We start from the raw sequence: 27,558 nt of genomic DNA on the forward strand, positions 1-27,558 counted from the left end.
ACAATTATGGAAGCTGTATGTTTGATAATAAAGGAACACGATTAAGTACATACTCCCTACAAATTATAAAACAGAGTTTAAATGATGCATTGTAATATCAATTTAAGGTGTATCAATATATGTATGCAATCAGTGAACAAGCCCTTTCTTTGCACTGAATAATTACATTGATAATAGCCTTATATCTTTGTGGTTAATTGTATGCTCTTTATTGCCGCACCCATGCCTTAAGAGCCGATGTGTTATATCTAAGGTAATTGTTTTCAGATAAAACGCTTTGATTTTTAAAGCTTATTTTTCAAACGTTTATTTACTTATCTTTCAGAACATGTGTGTTGCTTTTGTAATTATTTTAAGGCTGACTGCAGTATGCTAGTCATAGTTGAGTGATATTTACATATTCTGTGTTTTTGAAGACCACATTGTAAAAAAGAAATGTTATTTCTTAATGTGTTTTCTTCGTGAAATAAAGTGTTTATTATAAAATAAATATAAATATACAACCGGTTGATGGTGAGGCATGCTATGTCGTGTTAGATATCTGCACACAAATATGGTAAATTATATTGAGCATCGTCAGTAAATATATATGAGCTGACGAACAAATATCTTGACGACTATTATTAAAGATGCTGATTCTGTAAATTAATTGAACCTCGCTCTTGAATAAATGGGCTTTATACCTGTGTTTGAAGTGTCGTATCAGGTCATCCTATACCGTTGGCATTTGCTGATCAGGGACGCCTCTTCTTAACAAAAATCTAGTTTAGGCGGAAAGTGTCGTCCCTGATTTTCCTTTGTGGACTGCACGTGCTTATCAGCGACGACACTACACGCACATGTGCTGAACTCTGTTTTCACAAAGCGAGGCTCATGTTTCAATTAATGTTTTATACCTGTTTGACAATATGAATCCGACGATTATAGGCACATTGAATACAATTGAGCAGCGCTTTGGAAAACGGGGTTTAATACATGTGCGAAAGGTGTCGTCCCAGATTTGCCTGTTTAGTCAAGTGTTGAATGCAAAAGCGGGAAGTGTCATCACTTATTAAAATGTGCGGACTACACAGACTAATATAGGACGACACTTAACGCACATGCATTAAGTTCCGTTTTTTCCAGATCGTGGCTTAATGATTATTAATAGGCAGTGGGTTCCGAATTTCGTCCGTTGAAAAGAAAAGTTTCGTTACAGATGTTGTATTAGTTGACACGCTTATACCACATCTGAAAAAGTAATGCAAACAACATGTTTGCACATATTCATATATATTTCATTTCGACGTTTAATTGACTTGCGCGAATCTTCACCTCTCTTTTTTCAGTCGTTAAATGACGAGTGTATAAGGCGCGAAAATTTGCATTTTTTGCCATTTGACGAATTGACGAATATGAATCCGTATAGGAAACGAGCATCTTACGTCATCGAATACTCGACGGTCGGCAAATATGGAAATGTAGAAAACTGCATTCCGGGTTTTAAATACGATTTAATCATGTTTAGTACATCATATAGAGTCCTTTTATAGCATTAACAAATGCCTTCGCAACTAATACACATGCAGTGTTGGTCTGTGCCATGCGTTTCCGAACTTGACCATAACAACAAATCGAAGAAATGTTAGTGACGTCTGTAAAAACTATTGCCAATTAAAGATAAATTTGATTTATTGTATGCTTTTATGAGGTTTATGGGAAAATGTCAGTGATTAACCACTGCTAATTCAATGTTTTAAACAAAGATAATATAAATTTTATGAAACAATTGCAATAATTTTTTACAGAAACCTACGCCATGACGTTATTATTCGCGTGCATTTCTCCAGTTTAACACTTTTAAAACGTTAACAAACGATGAAAAAGCATAAGCTTACACTAACTTTGTTGTTTTCATAAGATAATCTATGTTCTTCAATAAATGACCATAAGTCACAATATACTCATTTAAATTGTAGCAAAATTAATGTAAAACCTGCAAACTTAATTAACAAATAATGTAAATATTAACTCACGTATGGCCCCCTATAACGAAAACTTTAATATTTAACTCCATCAATGGTTTCATTTAATACAGCGAAACTTGGCAATAATATTAATTTCTCTGTTCACTCGTGAACATTAATCGACTATCTACAAAACAAAACAAACAACTATTATATATGTACTATATGGAAGGACTTCGGCTAATAAACAAGTCTCCTTGACGATATGGATATGGTGTCCGCCTCGCGACAAGGTTGTATCGGGTTCTATCTCCTCCGCGGGAGCGTTCTTAAAATCTTTAAAAAGACACAAAGTACTGATTCTACCCAGACACGGACTCAAGAGCGTTTTAATAAGCCGTAATCTTTCAATGCATTCGAGCTAAATTAATGGGTTTAAACTGATAACGTTCAGCTCACCGGCGACGTCCGTTATCCAGTGACGCTAGTGACGACATTGTGAAGGCAGTTGCCGAATTCGAAACTGATGATTCCCAGCTTCTCCCAACTTCCGGTCCCTCGCCGACACACCATTGTATACAGTTTTTGCAACATATGGCAATTTACTTGCATATCTGAATTTTGGTTAGAGGAACTGCATGTTCCGACTTTTGGTAGAGGCAAAATGATACGACGCACGACGCCAGTCATCATCTGACAACGTTTCAACCGAACAACATGGATATGGATATAGCGATTGAATATTACAGGCGTTAATTGGTTTGAAATACTCGCGCCACAGTAAACATAAAACTTTGTTTACCGCTATGTACATGCACAGAAAACTCTCAGTCACTCGATCAGACGGTCTTAACAATGTCATGGTTTTAAACCATTAACGCTAGAGAGATTACAATTACAAATGCGCTATATATTCTTATTTTAGGTGCATTCGACTAGACTAAATGGTTTCGCTTGCTTTGTTAGTTTGGAATATGAACGCGTTGAACACGTTTTATGTTAAAAATATTGTCCAAAATATTGTATGTTTGAATTCTCGAACTCTACCCCCTATAGCTTTTGATTTTGTTGCATTTTCGGGCGTTTTATTTTTACGATATTTCATAATGATGTGCAGGCACCTGCCGACACTGCCTATGCACAGCTACGCGCCTGCCGCCTCACGCGCCATTACCCCTCATCACACAATTATTTCATTATTCTGAAGTACGCTGTGACAATCATTTTATTGTAGTAGTAGCAGATGTTGTAGAAGCAGTATCAGTAGCAGTAAAGTAGCAGCAGTAGTAGAAGAGGGAGGAGTAGTCGTCGTAGTAGTAGTAGTGATAATTTTGTCTTTTACATTTCCCTTTCCTTCAGAATCGTGCTGTTTCATATGTTGTTATAAAATAATTTATATGGCAAAGAATAAAACTCAATAAAAAGTCTATTTCTAATCAACTTCAATTACGATTGGAGTTTCGAAAACAAAATGGACGTGGTGAAAATTTAGACAGACGACGTTGTATTGTTCATTTGAAGCGTTTAGCATCCTGTCAATGCTGAATATCTTTTGAAAAGTTAGGGGAAAAAAGGAAACGTTCAGGTATGAAATTGGAGTATTAGGTCGGTGAATATTGTTGTACATTCGGGTTTATTTCGTGTTTGTTCGTTTGATGTTCGATTCAGACTAAGCAAATAGTAAATCTTCTATTAGTTATATTTAAGCTTACGAGTACAATCGAAGTTATATAGTGAACAAAGCCATGTTGAGCTGTTATTTAGAAGAGTCTCCAAGAGACTTAACTCGTGTAAAACTGTATAGGTTGCATAACCCCAAACCGGAACTCCTCTTTGCAGGGTTACATGCAGTCACCTTGACACTAAGCGCACATTGTTCAGTGCATGGTGCCTAGGATTTGTAAAATACATTACAAATGGTACGTTTTTGGTATCAAATTGAAGGTAGATTTGTAAGCAATAAGAAAAAAGCAATTATTGTGCTTTACTTTTTCTGTTGACGGTCCCGGCTTTTAAAGAAGGTCATACTATATTAGCCCAAAACGGCTGCCTCCACAGGTGTCAAAACCGATGTGCCTATTCTAAGGTTAATATTTTAAGTTACAGCGTAGAGAATTTAATGACATGCATTTTTTTCAAAAGATTATGCATTTATCTTTCCAATGATGTATGATAATGCAGCCTGAGAAAGCGCGCGATAGCCCGAAAAGGGTGAGAAGAAGTAATATAAATTCACTTGTTGTACTCCACATGTAAAATATTTTTTTACGACAACAACATTTACGTGAATTAAATAAACCTACAGTCATTCGATAAGCAGCAATATCGTTACCCATTAGGTAAAAGTTTAACACACAAACATAAATGACTGAATGGCCGTGAGGTTTTACCAAAATAAATTACATTTCGTGCAACTTCTTGACATATGCTGGACAAGACTAAAAATGCACAACAAATAAAAAGGATAAGAAAAAGAAAATGAAACATGAAAGGGATGAGACAGTTGGATAATATAGGTTAAGTTAAAATATTTTAGCATATTGTTAGTTGAAAACTAGCATAAACAACGATCTATAGCTTTTTAATTCTAGTTGACAAAACTACAAGTGACAGAATGAGTGACAGAATATTTGAATCCAAACAATGGAAGAGAGTATGTTAAAGCGTATATATAAAGAATAAAAGTCAATAGTGTACCCTGAGAAGTGTCGTTCAACATAAAGACAGCAAAACGAGTAACAACAAGCATAGCATCAATAGCTGCAGTAAATAGTGGTCAGAATATCTCATTTGCATTTACAGTAGAAGACTTAAACCATAGCTAGATTAATCACCAAGTAATAAAATGACTTTGTCTTGTGAAAAATGTTTTTTTATTTCATTGAAAAGAGAAAAAAATACATATGGTGACGGATCAATTATTGGATACAATGACTATACATGTAAAAAACTTAGTTGCTCATACATCGTAAAAGTGGCGACAACTTTTTTAAGGCCATGGAAACCCCTTTTTATGACAGGTTCTGGTATGTTATGTTGATTTGTCATTCTTGAGACTTTACAACCCCCCCCCCCCGACCTGAGTAGTTTCTACTTTCATACATTCAAGGGTGCTAATAAGGGATATTAGCCAGAGTTGACCACCGGGTTCCCTTTCACCACATGGAGCGTTAACAGAGCAATACCTGTTGGACCTGAATGGACAAAGTATCAAAGTACTGAGATGTTAGATTCTTGACTCTGTAAATTGGCTTGAATGACAATGTCATCTGCTAAGTGTCTTCAAAGACGGTCCCTGTGTGCAAGCTGTAGCTGGTTCCAATAAACATAGGTGACAGTCATTTGTTATATGTGTGTCTGCTGTGTCTTAGTCTTAGTATACCAAAAAGTTCAACGTTTATAATTAGACCACATGAAAATCAACACCAGACTTGAGAAAACAAAGTGCTTAACTAAAATCCAAATTGTATGTTTTACAAAAGTCTATCTATTACCGGCAGTAATAGAGATGCACACCCAGGTATTAAAAAGAGAACATTAGTAATATCAAATATTCTATCGCTACATGCAAGCAACCACGCTCTCTCGAATACAAACGAATTTCCAACTTTATACTTTTTGTTCAAAATAATTTTCAACATGTTTGGTTGTTGTACCTTATGTGTGTTCCACTATGTTTAATGTAGTTCTGTCTTTCTTTCTTTGTCCCTTTAGATGTTTTATATATTTTCACAAAACAACGGGACATATACGCGCGCCTACACACGCACAAAAAATCACACACACGCACACTCACGCACACTCACGCACACCCACACGCCCGCGCACACAAACACACACACGCACACACGCACACAAACACCCACACGCACACACGCACACACACACACGCGCACCCGCACACACACATACACACACACGCATGAACGTACAGACACACACACGCGCGCATGAATGTACACACACACACACACATGCACGAACTTGCGCATATACTTATTAACAATTACATTATATCAACGAGCAGGCGTACAAACTTAACATATTTATTACTTGAGATTACGACAAAGGAAACAAAAACACGTACAGTTTAAATACGCAAACGCCACGCAAATATTGTTGTTGTTTTTGCATGCCAGTGTTTTTTGTGTTTGCGTTGTTCTGTGTGCTGTTTTTCTTTTTCTTAAGCATTTTTTCACTTGTTTAATGATAGTGTTTGTAACACAATTTTTTAATTTTTTTTGGCGGAACCCTTTCTTCCTTTTTGTCATTGTAAATAGTTTTGGTTATCATGTGTACCCGTTGCTTTTCGGGGTGTAAACATAACTTTTTTTCTGCTCATTTTTGTTTCCATATTTTGTTTGTATGTAGAGACATATCTTATCTTACAATAGAAACTAACTGGAGATGTTTTAAATTTGAGACTAACTGGACAAGCACACATAAATCATCATTTACATCACCCTCAATATCGATGGCTAGTATAGCATTTTACTTTCCTAAATATATTTACACATTGAAAAGAACATTGTAAATGATTTCTTAATACACAGACATAGGTATTAAACATCTTATGTAAATGATGTATTTTAATAATAATAAAAAGTTTTCCCCGCGACTCTTTTCGCCGGCGCTGGAAAATTGAAGTAGTAGTAAAATATTTACGAGTGAATTGTACAGTACCTCGCTATGCGCATGCTCACTTACGATGAACGACTTTTAACGGCATTAAAGCATATAAAGCTTGCGAGTTCTATATTGAATGACTTTGAATCCTGTTGAAGCCTTGGTTGGAAAAATATTTGTGGACTGTTAATTATTTTTCTTTCCGATTTCATCAATTCAATGATTTTTTCGGTTATATCGATGAGTTACATGATAGTCCCTTACTATAGTTGCAATCTTACGTTATACTGTATGCATTCACTCTCAATATATGCTGGATGATGCTGGATAACGGAAAAGCATCTTCATGGGATTGAAGGGTGATGGGTTACATGAAAGTTTATGTTGTGTGTTATGTAAATATATACGTGTTTCATTGGGTTTGTGTGCATGTAAATACTGTTAAATTAATGTTGCTTGTTTTGTAAATATACATGATATTTGATTAGGTTTGTGTTAGCATTGAATATTAATTATTAATGTATGATTACATATAAAATGGTAAATACTGTTAGGTTAATGTTGTTGTGTTTTGTAAATATGATGTTCTCTAGTAATTAGTTTTTATGCTCTCCGAAATAAAATTTCGGCGGAGCATATAGTTGCCAGTTTGGCCTTCCTTACTTCCGTCACACTTTTGTTACAGTTTCTCATAGCACCTTCAAAACTTAACCGATCTCTTTCTTATTTGGCATGTAGGTATCTTACATGGACCTCTACCTTTTGATGAGGTTTGATGTCACTGGGGTCAAGGTCACTGAGGCTAATAATAGATTCTTCTGTCACACTTTTGTTACAGTTTCTCATAGCACCATCAATACTTAACCGATCTCTTTCATATTTGGCATGTATGTACCTTGCATGGACCTCTACCTTTTGGGCTAGCATTTTTATTTTATTTGTTTTACGGGAAATTTTTCAAAAAAATTGAGTCGGAGGGGATATATAAAAATAAAAATAAAAGCATGAAAAGTGAGCAGTCTACCAAAAAAATAAAAATAACACTGTCTAAACTGATTTTTTTTTTTTAATTTAAAATTCAGCCAATTTAACCTTATGTATACTTGCATTAACCTTTAAATGTTTTATATATCTCATGACACTGTTGTAGAAGCTTTTTATAATAATAGTAAACATATTTGTATATATATTTATAGGTAAAAGCACCTTTTGCATGTATTATACTATATTGCTTCAATAGAGACTATTAAACACGCCAGGTGTGTAGTTTACTATAGTGATCGTTAACTTTTGTTGAGTGTATATCATATGTATGTTTATAACAAATATAGCATGCATTTTACTAAAATAAAAAAGACTTGAAAACTTTTTGCATTGTTTAATAGCTTTAAATAACAACCAAATTTGTAACATACATCCATGGGTGGAATATGCACACTAAAAATACTCTTTAATATACAACAGACTTTCTTTATATCATGATAGTTTGTATCAATCATAAGAATAAATGAGCCACGTAACAGGAAGTTGGACTTTAAGGCTCCAAAAGAGCAGGCTGATCAGGATCCAAAATGTTCAACATAATTGTCATTCAGTCAGTACTTCTAAAGATGTTAAGCGAACACTTTGGATCCTGATCAGACTGCGCTTGAATTGATCTTGATCCAAACTTTGTGTAGTGAAAGTTCTAGTACATAAAATGTGAATATTTTATTTAAGAAACCGAGAGTTATAGACTTATAAAAACATATGCTGTATTTTATTTTATATTCAGAGAGAGAGTTATAATGTTTATATATGTAAAGTGAACACAAGAGGCATGACTAAAATAGTTGGTGTGTACCATCGTAATGAGGTTCTCTTTGAAGTTTGTTCAAATCATGCAGAAAATTTGCCCTCCCTAGGGGCTACTATTTCGCTTAAAAATATAAATAATATAATCATTCTCTGAAACCGCAAGGCCCATTGGTTTCTTACGTTGAATGCCAACCATATAGTGGTTCTTTGCTAAGTTTCCTCAAAGCATGTTTCCGTGGTCAAAACTGTTTGCGCCTCAGGGGTCAACTGATTAATATACATTAATGTATTTGATAATCCCTAACAACACAGAAGGGTCATGGGTTCAATATTTGGTGTGTAACATGTTAGTGTTTTCTTCTTCTAGGTGTTATCAAATCATACATTTGGAGTAAAAAAAATGAATCGTCTTGTCATTCTGTTTCAAATAATGCGAATTTAAATTTAAAAATAAAACAATGTGCCTTGTATAGTAGTAATTGCAATTTGAAGCATGTTTGATCCGCCGAATGAGAAAGCAAGTGAAGGATAGGTTTCTAGTTTTAGGTACGTGCTTTTATGAACTGTTTACAAAGTCTGAATGATGCGTTTAGATTAACAAACATTATCAACATCAACAATAACACATACTCAATGATCGCATGATTTAAAAACAATAAGAAACTATAGTAGATTTTGGAATCAGTTACGGGAATAACAAAAAAAAACATGTGAGGAAATTATTTAAATTTTACTAATATTATCACATTACACAAATATAAATTAGTAACACATTGAATCAATAACCAGCATGATTTTTAGCGTGTTGTTTTAATAACTACACTTTATAGGATTATTTAAGAACGCGTGCAAATCAAAAAATGTACGAGCATCTCCGAAAATGAAAGGGTCCACAAAGACGATGCATGGAATCAGCACCGAAAATCTCAGGAATGATTCGTGCAAACATGGTTGCGTGGGATAGATGCATCTCAAGAAAAAAAAACAAAGTTAGGAATTCAAAATAAATGAAAATAATGAAAAAAGGCTTCCTATTTAAAACGGAATTCCGTTATCAAAAAACATGTTCTTTGTTTGACTTTTAATGACATCAGTCCACAGACGGCTATTAAATGAATACAATATATCACACAAAAAGTTTTCTATTGAAAAAGCAAACGTGTTATATAACCATAACACTGTTAAATCTACACACGATATATATGTATATACGTATATACAAGTTTACTTTTTTTAAACCATATCTCTCTTTATCAGTGGTTGATCGTCCGTGTGTTCATTTGTAGTATGTTTGCTCTTATAATGATAACGCGATGTTAGATAACCTGTATGTGTATCAATATTATCATGTTGACCGTTTGACTTTAAATTTCTCTGATATTATATATGTTGGACGTAATCTGGAAATTTATATATAATGTTATTATAAATAACAATGTTAACAGAAGGTTACCACAAGTAAAGTCACATAACATTCTAACTTGTATAAGCTTCCAAAATAAGATTTGTTTGTCATTCAATTATTGGCAAAAATAACATATATACTGGTATAATATTAGTTTATTGTATATATATATATCATTCACAAACAGAAATTATATATATCATTCACTAACAGAAATTGTTTGTTAGGTTCTATTGTTGCTTTCGTGTCTGTTGTTGTTGTTAATTTCACGTATGTACACATATTGTCAATCAAGGTTTAAATTACATGTGGAGTACAGTATAGCATAAACACGTGTTGATAAGTGATAATTTAAATTCGCAAGCGATAACATTCATGAATATCCCATCCCACATATTGGGCTCGTTCAAAAATGCGTAGGCGTTGGTAAATTGAGAACAAAATTAAAACGGTATTCGGTCATAAATCCAGATCTGACAACTTGATTTTTAAAAATGATAAATTAACGTCGTGGGCGTTACATTTCCCAAAGCTGGAGTATAACACTCCCACATATTCACAATATAAACTGCGTTGTAAGATTAAGCCCTTGATTGTATGAGTAGCAATGCTGTAAGGTAACTTTCAATCATTAAAGAAGTAGAAAGAGGAGTAGTAGCAATAGTAGCTGTTATCTGTTAAAGTTAACATGAAAGTTTGCAAATACACTTTGAATTGACAAAATTCAATTTCGACTTAAGCGTTTTGCTATACTCAAAAAAGCATTTCTCATTACACATTAACTAAAACTTTTCATATTCAAGTTTACATCTGTATCTTAACCAACCGTGCATTATAAGAATACCAGCGAAACCATAAAAACGTAAAGCAACTCACCTTGAATTAAAGTACATATTAATCAATACATATAGATGCAATTTGAAAGTGTGCAAAATTGTCGTTAAATCTATAGCCAAGTTAGCAAGTAATTTATTATTTTTCAAACGGTACCGCTTTTAAAACCGAAAGTATGATGTCTATACGTATAAGTCCATTTCAACAAACGCAATTAATTTTAAGTTTTAAAGCGCAAAAAGACGGATTTCTACCTGTTACCACCAGATACATTCTAATTGGTTTATATAAAATTAAATCTCTAGCCTAGTTAGCAAGTTATTTATTATTTTTCAAACGGTACCGCTTTTAAAACCGAAAGTAGGATTTCTAGACGTATACGTCCATTTCGACAAACGCGATTATTTATAAGTTTTAAAGCGCAAAAAGACGGATTTCTACCTTGTAACCCAGATATATTCTAATTGGCATAGATATTTTTCTTATTTATACTTAAATTTACTATGCCAAATAATGTGTGCGGCTGTTACATGCATAGCGAACATTCAGTTTGCACCAAAACAGCACACACTTGTGAATATAAAGATTAAGAGAAATAATTAGCAAATTTGATTGGATTGCGATTTGAACATGCTACGAACATGATCTTTTTTGCGTTGTTATAAAACCGGAGGTGTAAATTTGTCAGCATTCCTATTTGCACATAGACTGATATACCGTTCAGTGATAGTCTCACAAAGGCTTGCTGATTACGGGTGATGATTATTTTGCGGTCTTTCGCATTTTCACTCCGTATCATTTCAAAATAGTTTCCTCAGAAGTAATCACATGACTCACTTGAAAGTAATCAAAATAGATAAACATGAGATGACATGAACAAGGCGACATTGTCACTGTGCGCGTGTTACAATACGGAAGATAGTGTGTAGTTTGTTAGCGTGTGCACTGTATGCGAAAGGTTTACGGAAAATAACATGTGGGCATTGATTTGTACATTATGTATGTGGACGATGGCTGGTCAAACGGGTAAGTGTAAACACAATAACTAATGTTTTGTCACTCTTTGAGTAGAAAATGCATTTACTGATGTAAATTGAAACATGAAGTAACATATAGAAAAGACCTATTGATATTCATCCTCGGAACAAATATTGCCTTTTAAGGAGTTAGCAATATCACTTATCATAGGAAGGGATGTGAGTCAGAAATATTATTAGTACTAATGTTTTTGAGTTTAAAATTGTTGTATCGTAAGCTTTTATATCGTGATTTTATGTTAATTAGAAAATATTCAAAGTTCAATTTATCGCCCACGCGATTTACAATCAGGTTGGTATCTATGATGACGCATGTGCCTAATCTAAAATTTGTTTTTTTTTTTAAAGAGCTCAAATCACATCGAAAGTTTATCATTTTCCAAACAAGCAGGTGATTTTACAGATTGCAGCGAAAGTCATGTTACGGGAAATAACATGCGGGCATTTATTTGTACATATTGTATGTGGAAAATTACAGACCATATATGCAAGTGTCAACACAAGTATGAATGCAGTGTCGCTCTATTTTAATTGGAATATGAAGAAACATATAATATATATATATATATATATATATATATATATATATATATATATATATATATATATATATATATATATATATATATATATATATATATATATATATATATATATATATATATATATGGTTACTGCCCTTGAAGGAATATATCACATATCATAGGAAGTAATGTTAGTCGGATGTCAGAAATATTAAAAAAGATAATATTCTCGAATGTTAAAGTGTTGTAATGCAAGCTCTTGTATTGTGATTTACTGTTAATCACGAGATTTACAATTCGGTGCGTACCCAGGATGACACCCTTACCCACACGCCCTATTTAAAATGAAAAAAAATATATCAAAAATGTTAAAGTGTTGAAATCACTTAGAAAGTTTAATATTTCCGAATAAGCCGATAATTTTTACAATGTGCGAACTGTGATATAATACAAAATTGCTAAACATGTTAATGGTGAGATTGCAACGAAAGTCATGTGGGTAATCTGACGCCTTAATATCCGTTTAGATCTGTGGTTTTAAACATAATCAACCCAGCAAATCCCTCAAAAACAAATCGCCCCATTAACCGACTGGGGAACTACTCATGTAGATTTTTCCTGTTCTATTTTTACGGAATACTACGGAATACCGTTAGTGTCATCGTGGTTTCACATTAAAATCCAGAGGGCGACACTGCGATAATGCGAAAGTATGATTGCTACAATGCAATAGTACGATGGCGACAATGCGATAGTACGATGGCGACCAATGCGATAGTACGATGGCGACAATTCGACAGTGCGACAATACGATTGCGACAGTGCGATAGTACTATGGCGACAATGCGATAATACGATGACGACAGTACGACAACGCGATAGTACGATGGCGACAATTCGATAGTCATATCGTACTTTCGCCATCGTATCATCGCATTGTCGCCATCGAACAATCGCGTTATCATACTGTCGTCATCGTATTATCGCATTGTCGCCATCGTACTATCGCACTGTCGCCATCGTATTGTCGCACTGTCGCAATGTCGTCATCGTTCTGTCGCATTGTGGTCTGTCGCCTTCCGGTACACATGCGCACATCGTATTTTTTCCTAGATGGAGCCATTTTAAGAAAAACTTTACAGTTTGGCATACCTTTCATCAATACCCATTCTATAACTTAATAAGAATCTGAATTCATTATAACTGTAACCTCTATCAAAGTACATCTTTATAAAGTCAATTATTTTGTTTCTGCAATGAGAATAGTTTGTGTACTGATAGTCGACAATGCGATAGCACGATAGCGACAATGCGACAATGCGATAGTGCGATAATACGATGACGACAGTGCGACAATACGATGGCGACAGTGCGATAGCACGATGGCGACAATGCGTCAGTGCGACAATACGATGGCGACAGTGCGTTAGTACGATGGCGACAATGCGATTATACGATGACGACAGTACGATGACCATCGCATTGTCGCCATCGTACTATCGCGTTGTCGCATTGTCGTCATCGTACTATCGCATAGTCGCCATCGTACTATCGCATTGTCGCCATCGTACTATCGCACTATCGCATTGTCGCCATCTGGATTTTAATGTGTAACCACGATGGCCCTTATGGTAGTCCGTACCAAAACGACTGAATATTGCCGAAATCCAATCGCGAAAGACCATTTCAAATACCCGTCAATTATTATGAGGTTAATACCTCGTTGCATGAAGGCCAGAAGTGATAATCGGCCCGCAGAGTTATGTTCACTTCAAGCCCTCAAGCAATGATGGTATTAACGTCTTTAATACTGAATACTTAGCGTGTGTTATCGTTTATATTACATATCATCCTATTTGTTTCTTCACTAAAATATTTTACCGAACCAGCTTTCCGTTTTTATTTTAATTCAATTGATTACGCAGTTTATGACGTATCTATCTTGTATGAAGCCATTTCTGTGACGAAACACACCAGTTTAAGCTTGAATTTCTTTATTTTCACGACAACAATTCGGACGTTGTGATTTATTAAACAGTAAAATATTTATTTAAAAAAGCATCGAACGAATCCAAAACGTATTTCGGATTGTGTGTGATGTATAATTGGAAACTTCAAGAGGAATTAAAGAAATCACTCCGAGCAGTCATTCGATTTCGTAAAACGTTTAAAAAAGTGTACTTTGAAATAAATAAATATCATGGGGAGGAAAAACAGAAAATAAAAGTGCATATCGTTGTAATTGTATTATTATAAGCATTTGATCAGAGATGTCTTTGCGGTAAGATTGTAGTTTACTAAATTTTGATGTTGGATGACTCCTGTTAAACAAAATAATTCTTATTTTATGATTCGTTTTTTTAATTATTTCGTTGATCTGTGGCTTAATTTTATTTATCATCGTTGGAAAAGACTGAATATGGACGCCATTTTTTTCAGGTGACGTCGCGTGCTTTAGCTCCGGGGCGATTATCGATAATTAACATTTGGCCCTGCGGGTCAAACGTGATAATCACCTTAATTTGACCTATAATCACATGCATTCGAGTCAATTTTGTTACTATATATAGTAACATAAGTATTAAGAGGTTTTGTAATCCTGGTTATTTCTCTAGTGCTAACATACCGCTTAAATGCAAGTATTGCTCATTGTCCAGAAAGGTAACGGCGCGTCTGGTGCAGTTGTAGTGGCGTAAAAGGGCGAATTCATGAAATGTCACCACATGCTCTTTACTGCTAGTTAAGGACATATAACCTTAACTAAATACTTTACTTCCAATTAACCAAATGAGGATTATGATGGAGACTTATACGCCTTTCGGAATAAAGCTTGTCAACATACCAATAGGCAGAGAAAGGCTAAAAAAGTCGCACTTTGTTTGTTGAACAAGAAGAAATATTAGTTTTTATGTGGAACCCACATTCCGAAGTTTGTCACTGTATTAAAAGCTTTGAGTCCAAACTATGATGATCAAAGTCTTTCTTTTACGCCTGCTTTAATTTAGCCTGGCTTCATCGTAAGTTGTGTAGCCGTAGATTGTCTTGACATCCTTAATGCATCCATAATAATGGCGGATATGGTCGAATCTTGTAAAAAATATCTTAAAACATTTCGTCTTATTTACACATTCATCAGAAGTATATGTTTATAATAATCTAAATTTTTATTCACGTATTGACCGATGCAAAATTATAGATCTACCTTTAAAGCCGTAAGATCAGTCCATGATTATAATTTATATGGTCGTAATGTTGAGTATTGAACACTTGTTATCGGACCTTAAAGCATTAGGCATTAAAACAATAAACGGGAGTAGGAACATGCGTTTTAATGTTATCACCGTGTTGAGACGGGATGTAGGTCGCAGCAACTTGGTATCAAATGTATAAGGTCATGGTTCATATATAGATCAATGGGCTAAAATGAAATATTGTTGCTTGTCTGGCCTATAATACTACTATTTATCAAGACAATTTAACATAACGACTATCACCTTGTGGAAATTCTATTTGGAGCGCAAACTTGCATCGGTTTCTGAAAGATATAGATTACAATTATAGACATAATACTATCAGCCACACAACAAACTCGCTAAGTGTCTTCAACACATGTTGACATCACTGTAAAAAAGCATGGTTGTATATATAAAGTCAGAATAACCGTAACGCAAAGGATATCAACGTGATGATCACAATATAGGGAGAAAGATATTTGTTTCGTTATTAAAATGTTTAAATTTATAGTACACCATTTCCGATTGCCATGCGACCATGTCCGTCATACCTTAGAAGTCGCAATGTAGGTTAAGACATATGTACTCTCTTTACAATTATGCCGATTAAGATAAATATCATTTTATCATGTCATAATGTAATGTGTTTGACGAAGTCTATTATTTACTGTTTTACTTGGTATTTGCATATGTATTTGTCTGGGTGTAATGGCTAGGTATTTGCTGTATCGGGCTTGTTTACTACTGAGATTCTTGTCCAATTGTGTAAAGTCAATTAATAGTAAAATTTGCAATTAAATGTTCTAATCTACTTACACTCACATATACATTAAACACTTTGGTCAAACAGCAATTACAGTGATAGTTGTGAAAATATGGGAGTCTTGTGCGGATTATTTTCTTGGTGTTCAAGTTTGTTTTAAATATGGTTTTAGTGTTCTTTTTAAGAGTGCATTAAGATAGCACTCCTTGTACTCGGATAAAGCTAGAGCGGTGCGGTAAGGTCGACAGCGGTGCATAGATAATATGAAAACCGACAGCCATGTCATATATAAGCCATTTGAACGCGTACACAATCTTAAAAGACACAAAATGTTGAACAAGCATTGTCGCTTTAAAATAAGACTTCAAATTACAGTCAATTTGTGGAATGTATTGTCATGTTTAATGAGGATTTTCCTTATGTGATGATAGAAATTCCAAGAAATCGATAACTTCCAGATTACCGCCCCTGAATACTCGCGCGCGACGACTTACGGTACTGAAAAACAATACAGCGACCTATATGTTTGAAAAGGTCCGTGAACAATAATAGGATGCGAAGCACTTTTATCTAATATATTTGAAGATGTAAATAGTTTATGTTATCGAAATGATCATTACATAATAGTTCGTATGTTATAAATAAATATTTTTTTCAGTTATTTGGTGATTAAAGGAAACAAGATTCTAATATGCATTGTTTTTTAAAGTCATAAAACTCAGCATGAATTGATTTCCCTGATTGTCATTTTAAATGTTATCAGAATGTGACGCATGGCATCTTATCTTAATAACGGTATCAACACATGTGCAGACATGTGGTGTCGCAGACATATCAATTAACACTTTTAAACCACCCTTGGGACATCGCCTTCCACTGAAGAAAAGCTTTTGTGCCTCTATCGCAGATGGGTTTTTTTCAAGACCATAATATCTACTTTGCTTAAAATGATAATCCGAAATTAACAAAGAAAAACATGAATTATTGTGTTCGTGTTTTGTTTTTGTATCGTTAATTTAGACTTTATTACGGAAATTTAATAAAGGCATTTATAAGTTTAGGAAATGTAGAGAACATCACTGGAGCTATTTAAGTTTATGTAAGGCTCCATATTTTTTATATTGAACATTTTTTTCGTAAATTTAGACACTATTAAGAAAAATTAATAAATTATGAAATCAATTTAGTAAACTTTATTTAAATAATAAAATACCGTTAAAGTTATAGGTAAAAGCTGATATGTACTTTTCAATTAAAAAGTATGCAACGTCCTGACATCTTACACAGTTATGCTAATGAATAGCTCCGGCACCTGTTCATTTAAAACTCATATCCGGCAAGAGTTTTTGTGAAAAGTTGAGAGCGATTTATAAGATAATAAATAAAATGAAAACTTCAGTTTTAGACTAAACCATAAACATACTTTTAATTTAAAAAAAACGTTTACCTCTACATGAAATCTTAAAGAGTTTTGCTTATAAATATTTCCGGACCAATTTTAGTTTAAATCACAAAATGTACTCGGGCTTTATATTTTTACATTACCTTTAAAAAGATACTTAAATAAGAAATATAAATAACGAACTAATTAATGTTTAGACAAACAAAGATATGTACAATTTAATAAAACAAGTCCGCCTCGGTCTTGAATCTTATAAAGTTTCTTAATTAGTATCTCCGGTACTATATGAGTATTTACATAAAGAAATAATAATGTTTAAAACAAAGGCAGATATCTACTTTTCAATATAATTGTCTACTTCGGCCTTATTTCATTCAAAGTTTCGCTAATTAATATTTCCGGCACTATTTACGCTAAAATCACAAAATTTACTTCAGACTTAAGATATTGATAGAACATTTATAATTATCCTTGAATAATTCCATTCAATAAAGAATTACTTACATTTTAGGCAATGGCATTACTGAAAAGTGTGCTTTGAAAAGCTAACTCGGCCTTAAACATTACGTGTTGTAACTAAATAGTGTTGCAGAGATACATATTTTATGAATCTATCGTGTATATTTCTTATTTAACTTCTATTCATTAACGCTGTGAAACATATCGAAACAACTTTGTTTCATGATTGACTTGTTTCCAATCTAAGTGTCCTAAGTGATAAAATATTCTTTATTGAAATGAAGGGGGTGTACGCTATGGTTACGCTGAAATCTGCCTAATTCTTCAGTACCGTCTTCAGTAGCGGGTCACGTGATAGTCAATATGGCGGTGGTCAATTTATCGATTCCGGATTTTCTATAGCACATAGTAATCATTTGACCATATTTCTATTATTGTAAAACGATTTTGTTGTGTTCTTCGTGTAAAGCATGTGACTCAATGCTACCAAATATACATTAAAGTTTAAAAAACAAGGCTGTTTGAACTCTGTACCGGCTTCCTCTTCTAACAAAACAACTTATCAGGTCTACTGGTTATTTGTTTTACAAGGTTATAGATCTACAGCATTCACCTTTCATTTATTCATTGCACTTGGAATAGTTCTATCTGCCTTTACAAATGTGTTTCTAAGAGCATATTTTGAAGTTAAAATGAGCGTACTGAAATATTTTTGTATTAAATATACTGCGATTCTTAGCGTTAAATTAGTGAAATTTATAAAATACCCAACATTCAGTGCAATTTCACGATTGCTATCGATCAAAATCGATAATATTTTAGATTTAATTTAATGTGAAAAATAGCAATCGTTCAAGTAAAAATGAGCACACTTTATTCTTAGTTATGATCATTTTATGTCATAAGTGTCGTTTTAAGATTGAAAATGTATTGGTGTCATTTTTCTCTTACTTCTTTGGAATTACATGTAAACGGAATAAGTGATTTGTTTTGTATGTAAGCAGCTCATCTCTCGGATACATACATATAAAACAACACTGAATGCCAACGTTCACGGCAATTTGTAATATGTAATTGTTATACCGATATATTAAACATCCCGCGTGCCAGTCTATAACACACAGTTGTAATCAGCGGAACGTCGTTCTATGTGGTCGCAGGTTTGAACAAGACAATGGTCCAATTGTACTTTCTCACTGATGAATCGTGCACATATATCTGTATAAAACCCTGAAAAAGACGTATAGTCGAAAGCGATAGGGTATAAGATATTTACTTTTTACACTGTTTTATCCTGTATATATAGTATTTATTGTTTAAATTGTATTAAACACATTTGTGACAATTTGATCTTCAGCAGCGACATACACGCGTCTGGTTGGGGGTCCATCATCCTATGAGGGCCGAGTAGAGGTGTATTTCAACGGGATCTGGGGTACCGTTTGCGATGACGGTTTTGACAGCAGGAGCGCAGCTGTCGTCTGCAACATGCTCAATCTTCCGAGGTGAGGAAAAGAGTAGTTGTTTATTAAGCTACGTACAAGTTGAGGCCGTAAAGCTTTTGTTTTATATTGCTGAACAATAACTCTAGTCAGTGGCCCCTCATGCCTGTTCAACATAGGAATTATAAAATCAAATAACGTTGAAATCTAGTACATAAGGAATTTAATTAAATCATATATTATGTTGAATTTTAAGATTGCGTTCAATTTGAACCAGATGTACGTTTTCTATAATGCTATTTAATTTTCAAGCACTGTAATTTAACATTTATCGATACATGTGTCCATTAGTTCCGGAGCCCAACATAGGGATGGTGCCTATTACGGTCAGGGTACTGGCACCATATGGTTGGACGATGTTCGGTGCCTTGGAAATGAGAACGATATAGACCGGTGTCCACACAGTGCTTGGGGAACCCACAACTGTCGTCACGGCGAAGATGTGGGCGTCGTTTGCGCTCATGGTACAGTCTTAGTCTTCATTGTTTGTACTGTTCATGAGTGGGTCTTATATTGTTTATTTAATGAGTATGATTGATTGTTTTTTCCCAGGTTTTATTTATTAGCTTTAGTTCGCGTAAGATATATGTTTTTTTTTAATTTCTGGACTGGATGTGTATTTAAAACTTTATCAGTTTAAGAATACGTTAAGTTTGTATAAGACTTGATATTCGGTAGTTTTGGGACATAATATACTATATGTGGTGGCAGTGATGCTGACGATGTTGACTGCGATGATAATTTTAGGACACAAAAGGGTATACAAATAAAACGTACATATTTATAGAACAGTTTAATCAGAATGTATTATCTTTATTTCCTTAAATATATGTTTTAGATATTTACTCCACGGAACACAAACATTATTTTTTAAGTGGTTGTTAAATTATAGCTTTACCATATATGGTACACTGCTACTGATTGTTAAATTATATGTGAGTACAATAGAAATGGAATAGTTCAAACTGATTGTTGACCTTCAGCTGCGACACCCGTGCGTCTGGTCGGGGGTCCAGCAGCCAATGAAGGCCGAGTTGAAGTGTTTTACCAGGGGGTTTGGGGAAGCGTGTGCGATGACCTTTTTGACACGAAGAGCGCAGCTGTCGTCTGCAACATGCTCAACATGACCAGGTGAGAAAATGAGTTGTAGCCCATAAAGCCCCTTTGAGTCGTAGTCGATAAAGCGTCGTTGATTCATCAACAATTTATCTTCTTTGAATTATAAAAAAATAATTGCGTCGTAATCCATATAGCTTTTTATGAAATTATTAATTCTACTCAAAAAAGCCATATATATTACGACACCATTATTCTTATATTTGAAATCTACACTGACCATTTCAATCTTAGTCCATAAAGCTTTTTTGAGTCTTAGACATTAAAGTGTGTGCACGAAATAATAAAAAATCAAGGCATTAACAATGGTAAAATCAATTGTACAATATTCATGTATCTGATTGTATTCCATTGAGATATGCTAAAATCATTGAGTTACGTTCATGTAGAATTACTGGCTTTTATCATGGCCAAATAGAGAAGAAGTAGCCTTATGTGCTCTTTGTATATTATTAATAATCAAAACACAGACATGTGGCTTCACCATTGTCATCTTACAAAATTGCATTTAAACAATGCAGTCCTATCCATTATCATAGTTGTATTCGTAAATCAAATACAGCTTTTGTATTTATTTAGCTTGTAGGTCAAATCAGATTTGTTTCAATGATTTTAGTCAGTTGAATTATTGTTGAACTTTTTCTTGATTAAGGTCTGATCAAAAGAGAAGTTGCAAGGTGCCTTACAACTTTTTTTTCGTATGTTGATTTAAAACTGGTGTAAGCGGTATACATAGCTATATCAATTACTGATATTTAATATTCAACGATACATTTGTCCATAAGTTACAGAGCCCAGCCAAAACCAGGTGCATACTACGGCCCCGGCACCACCACGATCTGGTTGGACGATGTCCGGTGCAATGGCAATGAGACCAATATCGACATGTGTCAACACAACGCGTGGGGAACCAACAACTGTAATCATTCTAAAGATGTGGGCGTCTTGTGCGATCAAGGTGTGTTATTAGTTTTTAAGTTAATTTTAACATATCCTAACATATACCATTTTTTAAACGAATATAGTATAATAACATTGAAAATAAAACTAAAAATTATTTTTGATTTTCAAAAAGCGATGATTTTGATGATCGTCAATTTCCTTAATTCGCTCTTACGATCGGAAGTGTTTATTTTCTTTTGGTACCAATATAGTATTTAGATTGCAATGCAAGACTGTTGTAAAGCAATTAAATGCGTATTCCCTACCTAGTAGTACACCTAGGTTCGTTAATTATCATGTTGTGACCATAGATTTGATTTTTTGTTTATTGTTATTATCAACATCAAATAATGTTAAGGAATACTCTTGTACCAATTGTTTTAAATAATACAAAAGCTTGTAATATTAAACGTGTGTGTTTAAATACGTTTTTGTCATGCATTGAGAAGCAATATTCGGCCAAGTTTAATAATCTTCACTTATTCAAGACTTTTATAAAAGCTGCGTTCAACTTGTTCATTGTTTAATGGTCTAAACGAGAAGGCATGCTATAGTAAGAACCTATATAGCTTCGTCGTTCAGGTTGTGGAGCATGGAATAGTGATTCTAGTTCGGTAAACTATCAAACTATAAAATACAAAAACGGGACCACGTTCGGCGCAGAGGCTGTTATGACGTGCTACTCGGGTTACCATGTCATCAACAAAACTAACACACGTTCTGAATCAGCGATATGTACACGGAATGGTACATGGAGTACACCTACATATTCAGCGTGTGTTCATACAGGTAATATTATACCATTCATAAATATTCTTCAATGCATATTTTTAATGTCAATCAATGCTCAATGAATGCAATTACTTTTTATGGTTCTAAAGATATAGACTTGTGTTACTGAAAACGGGTAACTGTTTAAGTTTTACGTCCTCTGTTGTTTTTTTTTAATAAGCCTTGCATATAGGCGCATACGATTTCAAGTACTATCACAATCTCCTGTCCGAAATAAAATATCATTGGAATGCAAACCGTAAATTAAAGGTTCAACTATGTTGACAATTATGGTGATTTATATTAAATAAAATTATTTATATTTATCCATACACATCTAGAATTATTTAATTTGATGACAATAATTACATAAATCTATACGAAGGTAACTTCTGAGTGAAGTTTGGCACTGTCACCATTAACGAAAATGTCGTCTACGACGCGATTAGCGTCCTTCACAAGAGGAATATTTTTAAATAGGTTAAGAACCCTGGAGTACTAAAAAAGCTACAGTGGATTCCGTTTGTTCTTTGTGCGACGGTGCTTGACATTCATTAGAGGCGTTACAAAACATCTTAAGGCAACGCTCGACTCAATTTCAAGACACAGTCAAGCTGAAATTATGACAGTCCGCGTCTGTCCTGTTTTATATTATTATGCTTGATGTTTTTCGCATCGTTACGCTTTATGTATGTGTCATGCCTTAATGCGTTTAACTCTTCTAGTGTTGCATGTTGGGATACATGTAATAATACGAAGGTCTTTATTTATATATTTCATATATTTATTTATATATTTCAGATTGTGGCGGTTGGTACAGTGATTCTAATTCGGACTACCATCATCAAATAAAATACAAAAATGCGACAACGTTCGGTTCTGAGGCTGTTATGACGTGCAATCCGGGGCACCATGTTGTCAACAAAACCAACACACGATCTGAATCAGCTTATTGTACAGAAAATGGCACATTGAGTGCACCTACCTATTCAGCGTGTGTTCCAATAGGTAAATACTGATTATGAAGTATAACAAATATCAACCGTAATTATTGCAATCTGCTATTTTCAAATCTCATGAATACAATTATTTTACATTATATCACAAATATAAAGAAGAAGTTTAATTTAGTTGTGATAATGCGAAATCATGTGAAAACAAAACAAACTAAAGAGGATAATTATTTGTAATTATTCTTTAAAACAAACATTATCAAATTAATAGAAAATTAAGAAGTTACTGTTAATACGCTGATAACAATGAATGTGTGCCGATTAAAGAGGGTCTTCTTGTTTACATATTTCGATAAATGGTTTATAATGTGCAAGTTACTAACTTTGTGTTGTATTCCGTAATATGTGTGTGGTGTATTGAACATACGACGTACATAAAGTATAAATTATCATTTTGTCCACAACCGTGTTTTTTCCTACCACAATCCAAAGAAATTTGTCAGCGTGTTTAACAGGTCGAATTTCACATCGACGATTCGGTTATTAACCATTTGGTAAAACAAAACATTTGAGTAAAGCCACATAACACGTGGCAACAAGCAAGAGTGCAATTCTTAAATATTATAATTTCATTCGAGCAACATCTGGTTATCATCCAATGGTATTTTCCACTTATTTACCGAAAGGTATGAATAGAATATAATACATAAGTCTAATGACTATATAAAACAGGTATATGATCACATGGGCATGCAATAAATTGGAGGAAAAGTAGAATTAACTTCTTAGAGGACATCTATCTGATATTAAATTCCAAATATAAAATTCGAGAGTCTTATGTGTCGTGTTCTGAGAAAACTGGGTAAAATGCTTGTGGGTTAATTGTCATCCCAGATTAGACAGGCTAATCCGGGACGACACTTACCGCCTTAACTGGATTTTCGCTAAGAAGAGACATCATTTAAACGAAAAATTCCCGAAAAGCGGAAATTGTCAAAGAGAACGCATTTGTATAACACTATAATAAAGATCAAGGTTGGATTTTCAGACAATTTGTTTTTACAAATTACATTATGCAGTCCACTTCACGCGCATTGGTAATACCCATATAGAGGTAGTATTTTTACGGAAACGTTCAGAGGCGACAATGTCGCCGAATGTCACTGGTTTATTTACCCCACGTAACTATGAAGTTTACTATTTCAATATTTTATTCGTTGAGTGTTATCACACGATTAGTATAAAATTACCCTAGGTATTCTGAACATTTTATTCAACAATTAAATATCTATATATATTTCGTCTCACTGGCTATTTGTTTTACGCCTAGAGAATCGTGGTCGTAAAAAGCTACAATAAAATGTTAATGGTTACCAGTAGTTATGTGCCTTTGAATCTAGCCATGCCTCTGACAAAGCGGTTCTGGTTATTATCATATAAGTCATCCTAGTTGAAACTAGTTTAAATATTTTAGTTTTAGGGCTCATCATTTTCTCGAAATAATACATAAATAATTGATAAGAGCAGTGAAATATAATACATGTAAGTAGATGATAACGCCCTTATCGGTTAAATCATAAAGTGTATAATCGTTTTTATTAATGTGTTCTTGATTGATATAGATTTTATGGTCAGGTTTTATTAAAGAACATATTTGACATTTAAAATTGTTAATTGTTACATGGTTATCATGACGCATATAACGTTTAAACTATAAATAAAATTAAAGCGCAACACATCTTTCATATTTAAATGCAAACAATAACATTATACTTATATCTTTATAAGTAATAAATCAGCAGCATATAGGCATTGATTATGACGTAAAAATGTGATAAAAAAATCAATAACTGTATTTAAAAAATTAACGTGTGTTTTGGTTGTACAGATTCTAGGTATTATCAATATCTGAAGAATGTATATTCTCAATTAACATTGTGGAGATCCTGTTTTTGTTTTGGTTAGATAAGAGAAATAGTCAGTGATGCAACAATTTAGATATTTAAGTGTCACTGATGCAGATAATAATACAAGCTTGTATATGTTTTTATCTTTCAGATTGTGGAGATTGGCATAGTGATAATATTTCTGATAACCACCTAGCAATAATCTACATAAACGCGACAACGTTTGGTTCTGAGGCTGTAATGACGTGCAATCCGGGGGTACCATGTCTTCAACAAAACTAACACACGATCTGAATCAGCTGTTTGTACAGAGAACATGGAGCACACTTACTTGTTCGGCGTGTGTTTTAATAGGTCAATTATCATTAGAAAGTATGCTTATATCAACCGTAATAATACATACAAGCTGCGATTTTTTAAACTTAATGTGAATAGATAGAAGCGGTCGTATCAGATAAATTCCAAAGTTATAATCGTTTTTATGAATGTGGTCTTGTTATAGATGTTATGTTCAGGTTTTTATTTACAAACACATTTTTTTTTAATTAAAGAAGTTACATAGTTATCACGTCGCACATAACCATACAATATTATGGACATTATGGCGCATTAAGTAATTTTTATATGCAAATGCAAACAATAACTTTATATGAACGTGAATAAATCATAACCTTTTATGCTTTGAGACGGTTTTAGAAAAGACATAATTATACAAAAATTGAATATTTTTCGGCTGCACATCTTCTTGTCATCATCATTACCTGAAGAATGTATACTATCAATGAACGCAGTGGAGAGCTTATATTGCTTTACTAAGATAAGAGGGCTGGTCGGTTATTACCATCGAAGGTATTAAGATGTTATTGAGGTCATGAAAACATTCCAATCGAAGACCTATTTGCGTTGTACCATAATCTTTTAACAGGGGTTTCTCTTTGAACATGGCCTTTTGGAAACAGAATGAGTTGTTCGCAACAACGAAACATAGATTCGAATATGGATTATTCAACTGAGCGCACAATGCACAAAGATCTCTTTTTGCTTAGGTTTTCACCTGTCGGCTTCGGTCCCTTACCTATTTTAGAGCTTCGGCTTCGGTTCTCCATGTGTTTCAGGGATTTCTATGCGGTCGTCAATGCCAGAAGGTCCTCAGTGATAAAAACTCTTTGTTAATACTTATAATACACGATACTACACACAAGAGCTAGTAACACAATTTGTCATCGTTTAACAAAAATAATGTTAACTGAACTATAACTAAATTGTTATATTGTTTGTGTCCATTTAATGTCAATTTATAAACAAATTAACGGTTTATGTATTAGTTATGGTTTTAATAACGCCGACTATTAATTCAAACAATTACAAAAGTAAAATTAAATACTTTTACGAATACAATCAAACGAATATTTAAGATTTATTCGTTTATATACCAACTTTAATATTCAATCGTCTGTCTCAAAAAACAAATTCAGGACACTTAAGATAACACTTTATGGGTGTGATCACACAAACTAATGGCTTAGTTCGTTCAATTATTTTATTTGTAAAGCAATGAACCTTGGGATGCATATAATACAAATGCCTATTTTGTATCTTCAGATTGTGGGAAGTGGTATAGTGATTCTAGTTTGGATAACCATCAACCAATTATTTACAAAAACGCGACAACTTTCGGTTCTGATGCTGAAATGACGTGTATCCGGGGTATCATGTCGTCAACAAACCAACACACCGTTTTGAATCTGCTACTTGTACAGCGAATGGAACATGGAGTCCACTTACATATTCAGCGTGTGTTCCAATAGGTAATACATAATTAGAAGGTATACTATCAATCGTTATTAATACAATCTATCAGAAGTTTTATTAAGATCGATTATTTATAATCTAATTAAATATGAGATTTGTGATTGTGCTTTGAACAACACTTTCAGGCACTTATCAATGTCAACTACAATGCATTATACGTTAATGAATATACATGAATGCCGATTTAAGATTTTATTTTAAGAATGCCCAGTATTGGATACTAACGACAATCTAACAATCGAATTGGCGCCAAATCCATCAAAGGCAATCTCCACACACGACGGCAACGTTTTCTTGTTCACCGGGCACGACGCTGGTCGGTTTGGCAACATTAACATGCAGGATTACTGGTCAATGGACAGGACCTGCACCTAAATGCATTGTGTGTAAGCGATAATGTTAAGCTAACCTGATCAAAACGTGCTCGTGGTGAGCTATTGATTTACCGTGATTTCCGTCGTTCATCCTTGCATGCGTACGACATGTTCCCGGGTGGGGCATAAGTTGACGAAACTACACAGAAATTGTC

General features: G+C 33.8%; 2 protein-coding genes across 3 annotated transcripts; both read left to right on the forward strand.

The window, feature by feature from the left end:
* The window catches only part of LOC127850612 (uncharacterized), a 1,644,088-nt gene that overhangs the window by 51,369 nt on the left and 1,565,161 nt on the right, over positions 1-27,558 (forward strand).
* Positions 11,353-25,511, forward strand: LOC127850618 (deleted in malignant brain tumors 1 protein-like). 3 transcript variants are annotated; one of them, XM_052383791.1, is made up of 8 exons: positions 11,353-11,634; positions 19,384-19,531; positions 19,820-19,992; positions 20,512-20,659; positions 21,436-21,602; positions 22,169-22,375; positions 23,159-23,365; positions 25,369-25,511. In XM_052383791.1, the coding sequence occupies exons 1-8, from the start codon at positions 11,583-11,585 to the stop codon at positions 25,497-25,499; spliced, it is 1,233 nt and encodes a 410-aa protein (XP_052239751.1). In that variant the 5' UTR covers positions 11,353-11,582; the 3' UTR covers positions 25,500-25,511. The 3 variants fall into 3 exon arrangements, with proteins under 3 accessions (XP_052239751.1, XP_052239750.1, XP_052239752.1); XM_052383790.1 differs by having other exon boundaries at positions 11,357-11,634; positions 21,430-21,602; XM_052383792.1 differs by lacking the exon at positions 25,369-25,511 and having other exon boundaries at positions 11,360-11,634; positions 21,430-21,602; positions 23,159-23,982.

The sequence above is a fragment of the Dreissena polymorpha genome, chromosome 11, assembly GCF_020536995.1.
Source record: "Dreissena polymorpha isolate Duluth1 chromosome 11, UMN_Dpol_1.0, whole genome shotgun sequence".
Lineage (NCBI taxonomy): Eukaryota > Metazoa > Mollusca > Bivalvia > Myida > Dreissenidae > Dreissena > Dreissena polymorpha.

Excerpts from the sequence above, each read along its gene's own strand:
- LOC127850618 (XM_052383790.1), top strand. The coding sequence starts at position 11,583 with ATGTGGGCATTGATTTGTACATTATGTATGTGGACGATGGCTGGTCAA. Across the intron at positions 19,993-20,511 it reads GGGCGTCGTTTGCGCTCATG|CTGCGACACCCGTGCGTCTG; the intron begins GTACAGTCTTAG and ends GTTGACCTTCAG. Across the intron at positions 21,603-22,168 it reads GGGCGTCTTGTGCGATCAAG|GTTGTGGAGCATGGAATAGT; the intron begins GTGTGTTATTAG and ends TTCGTCGTTCAG.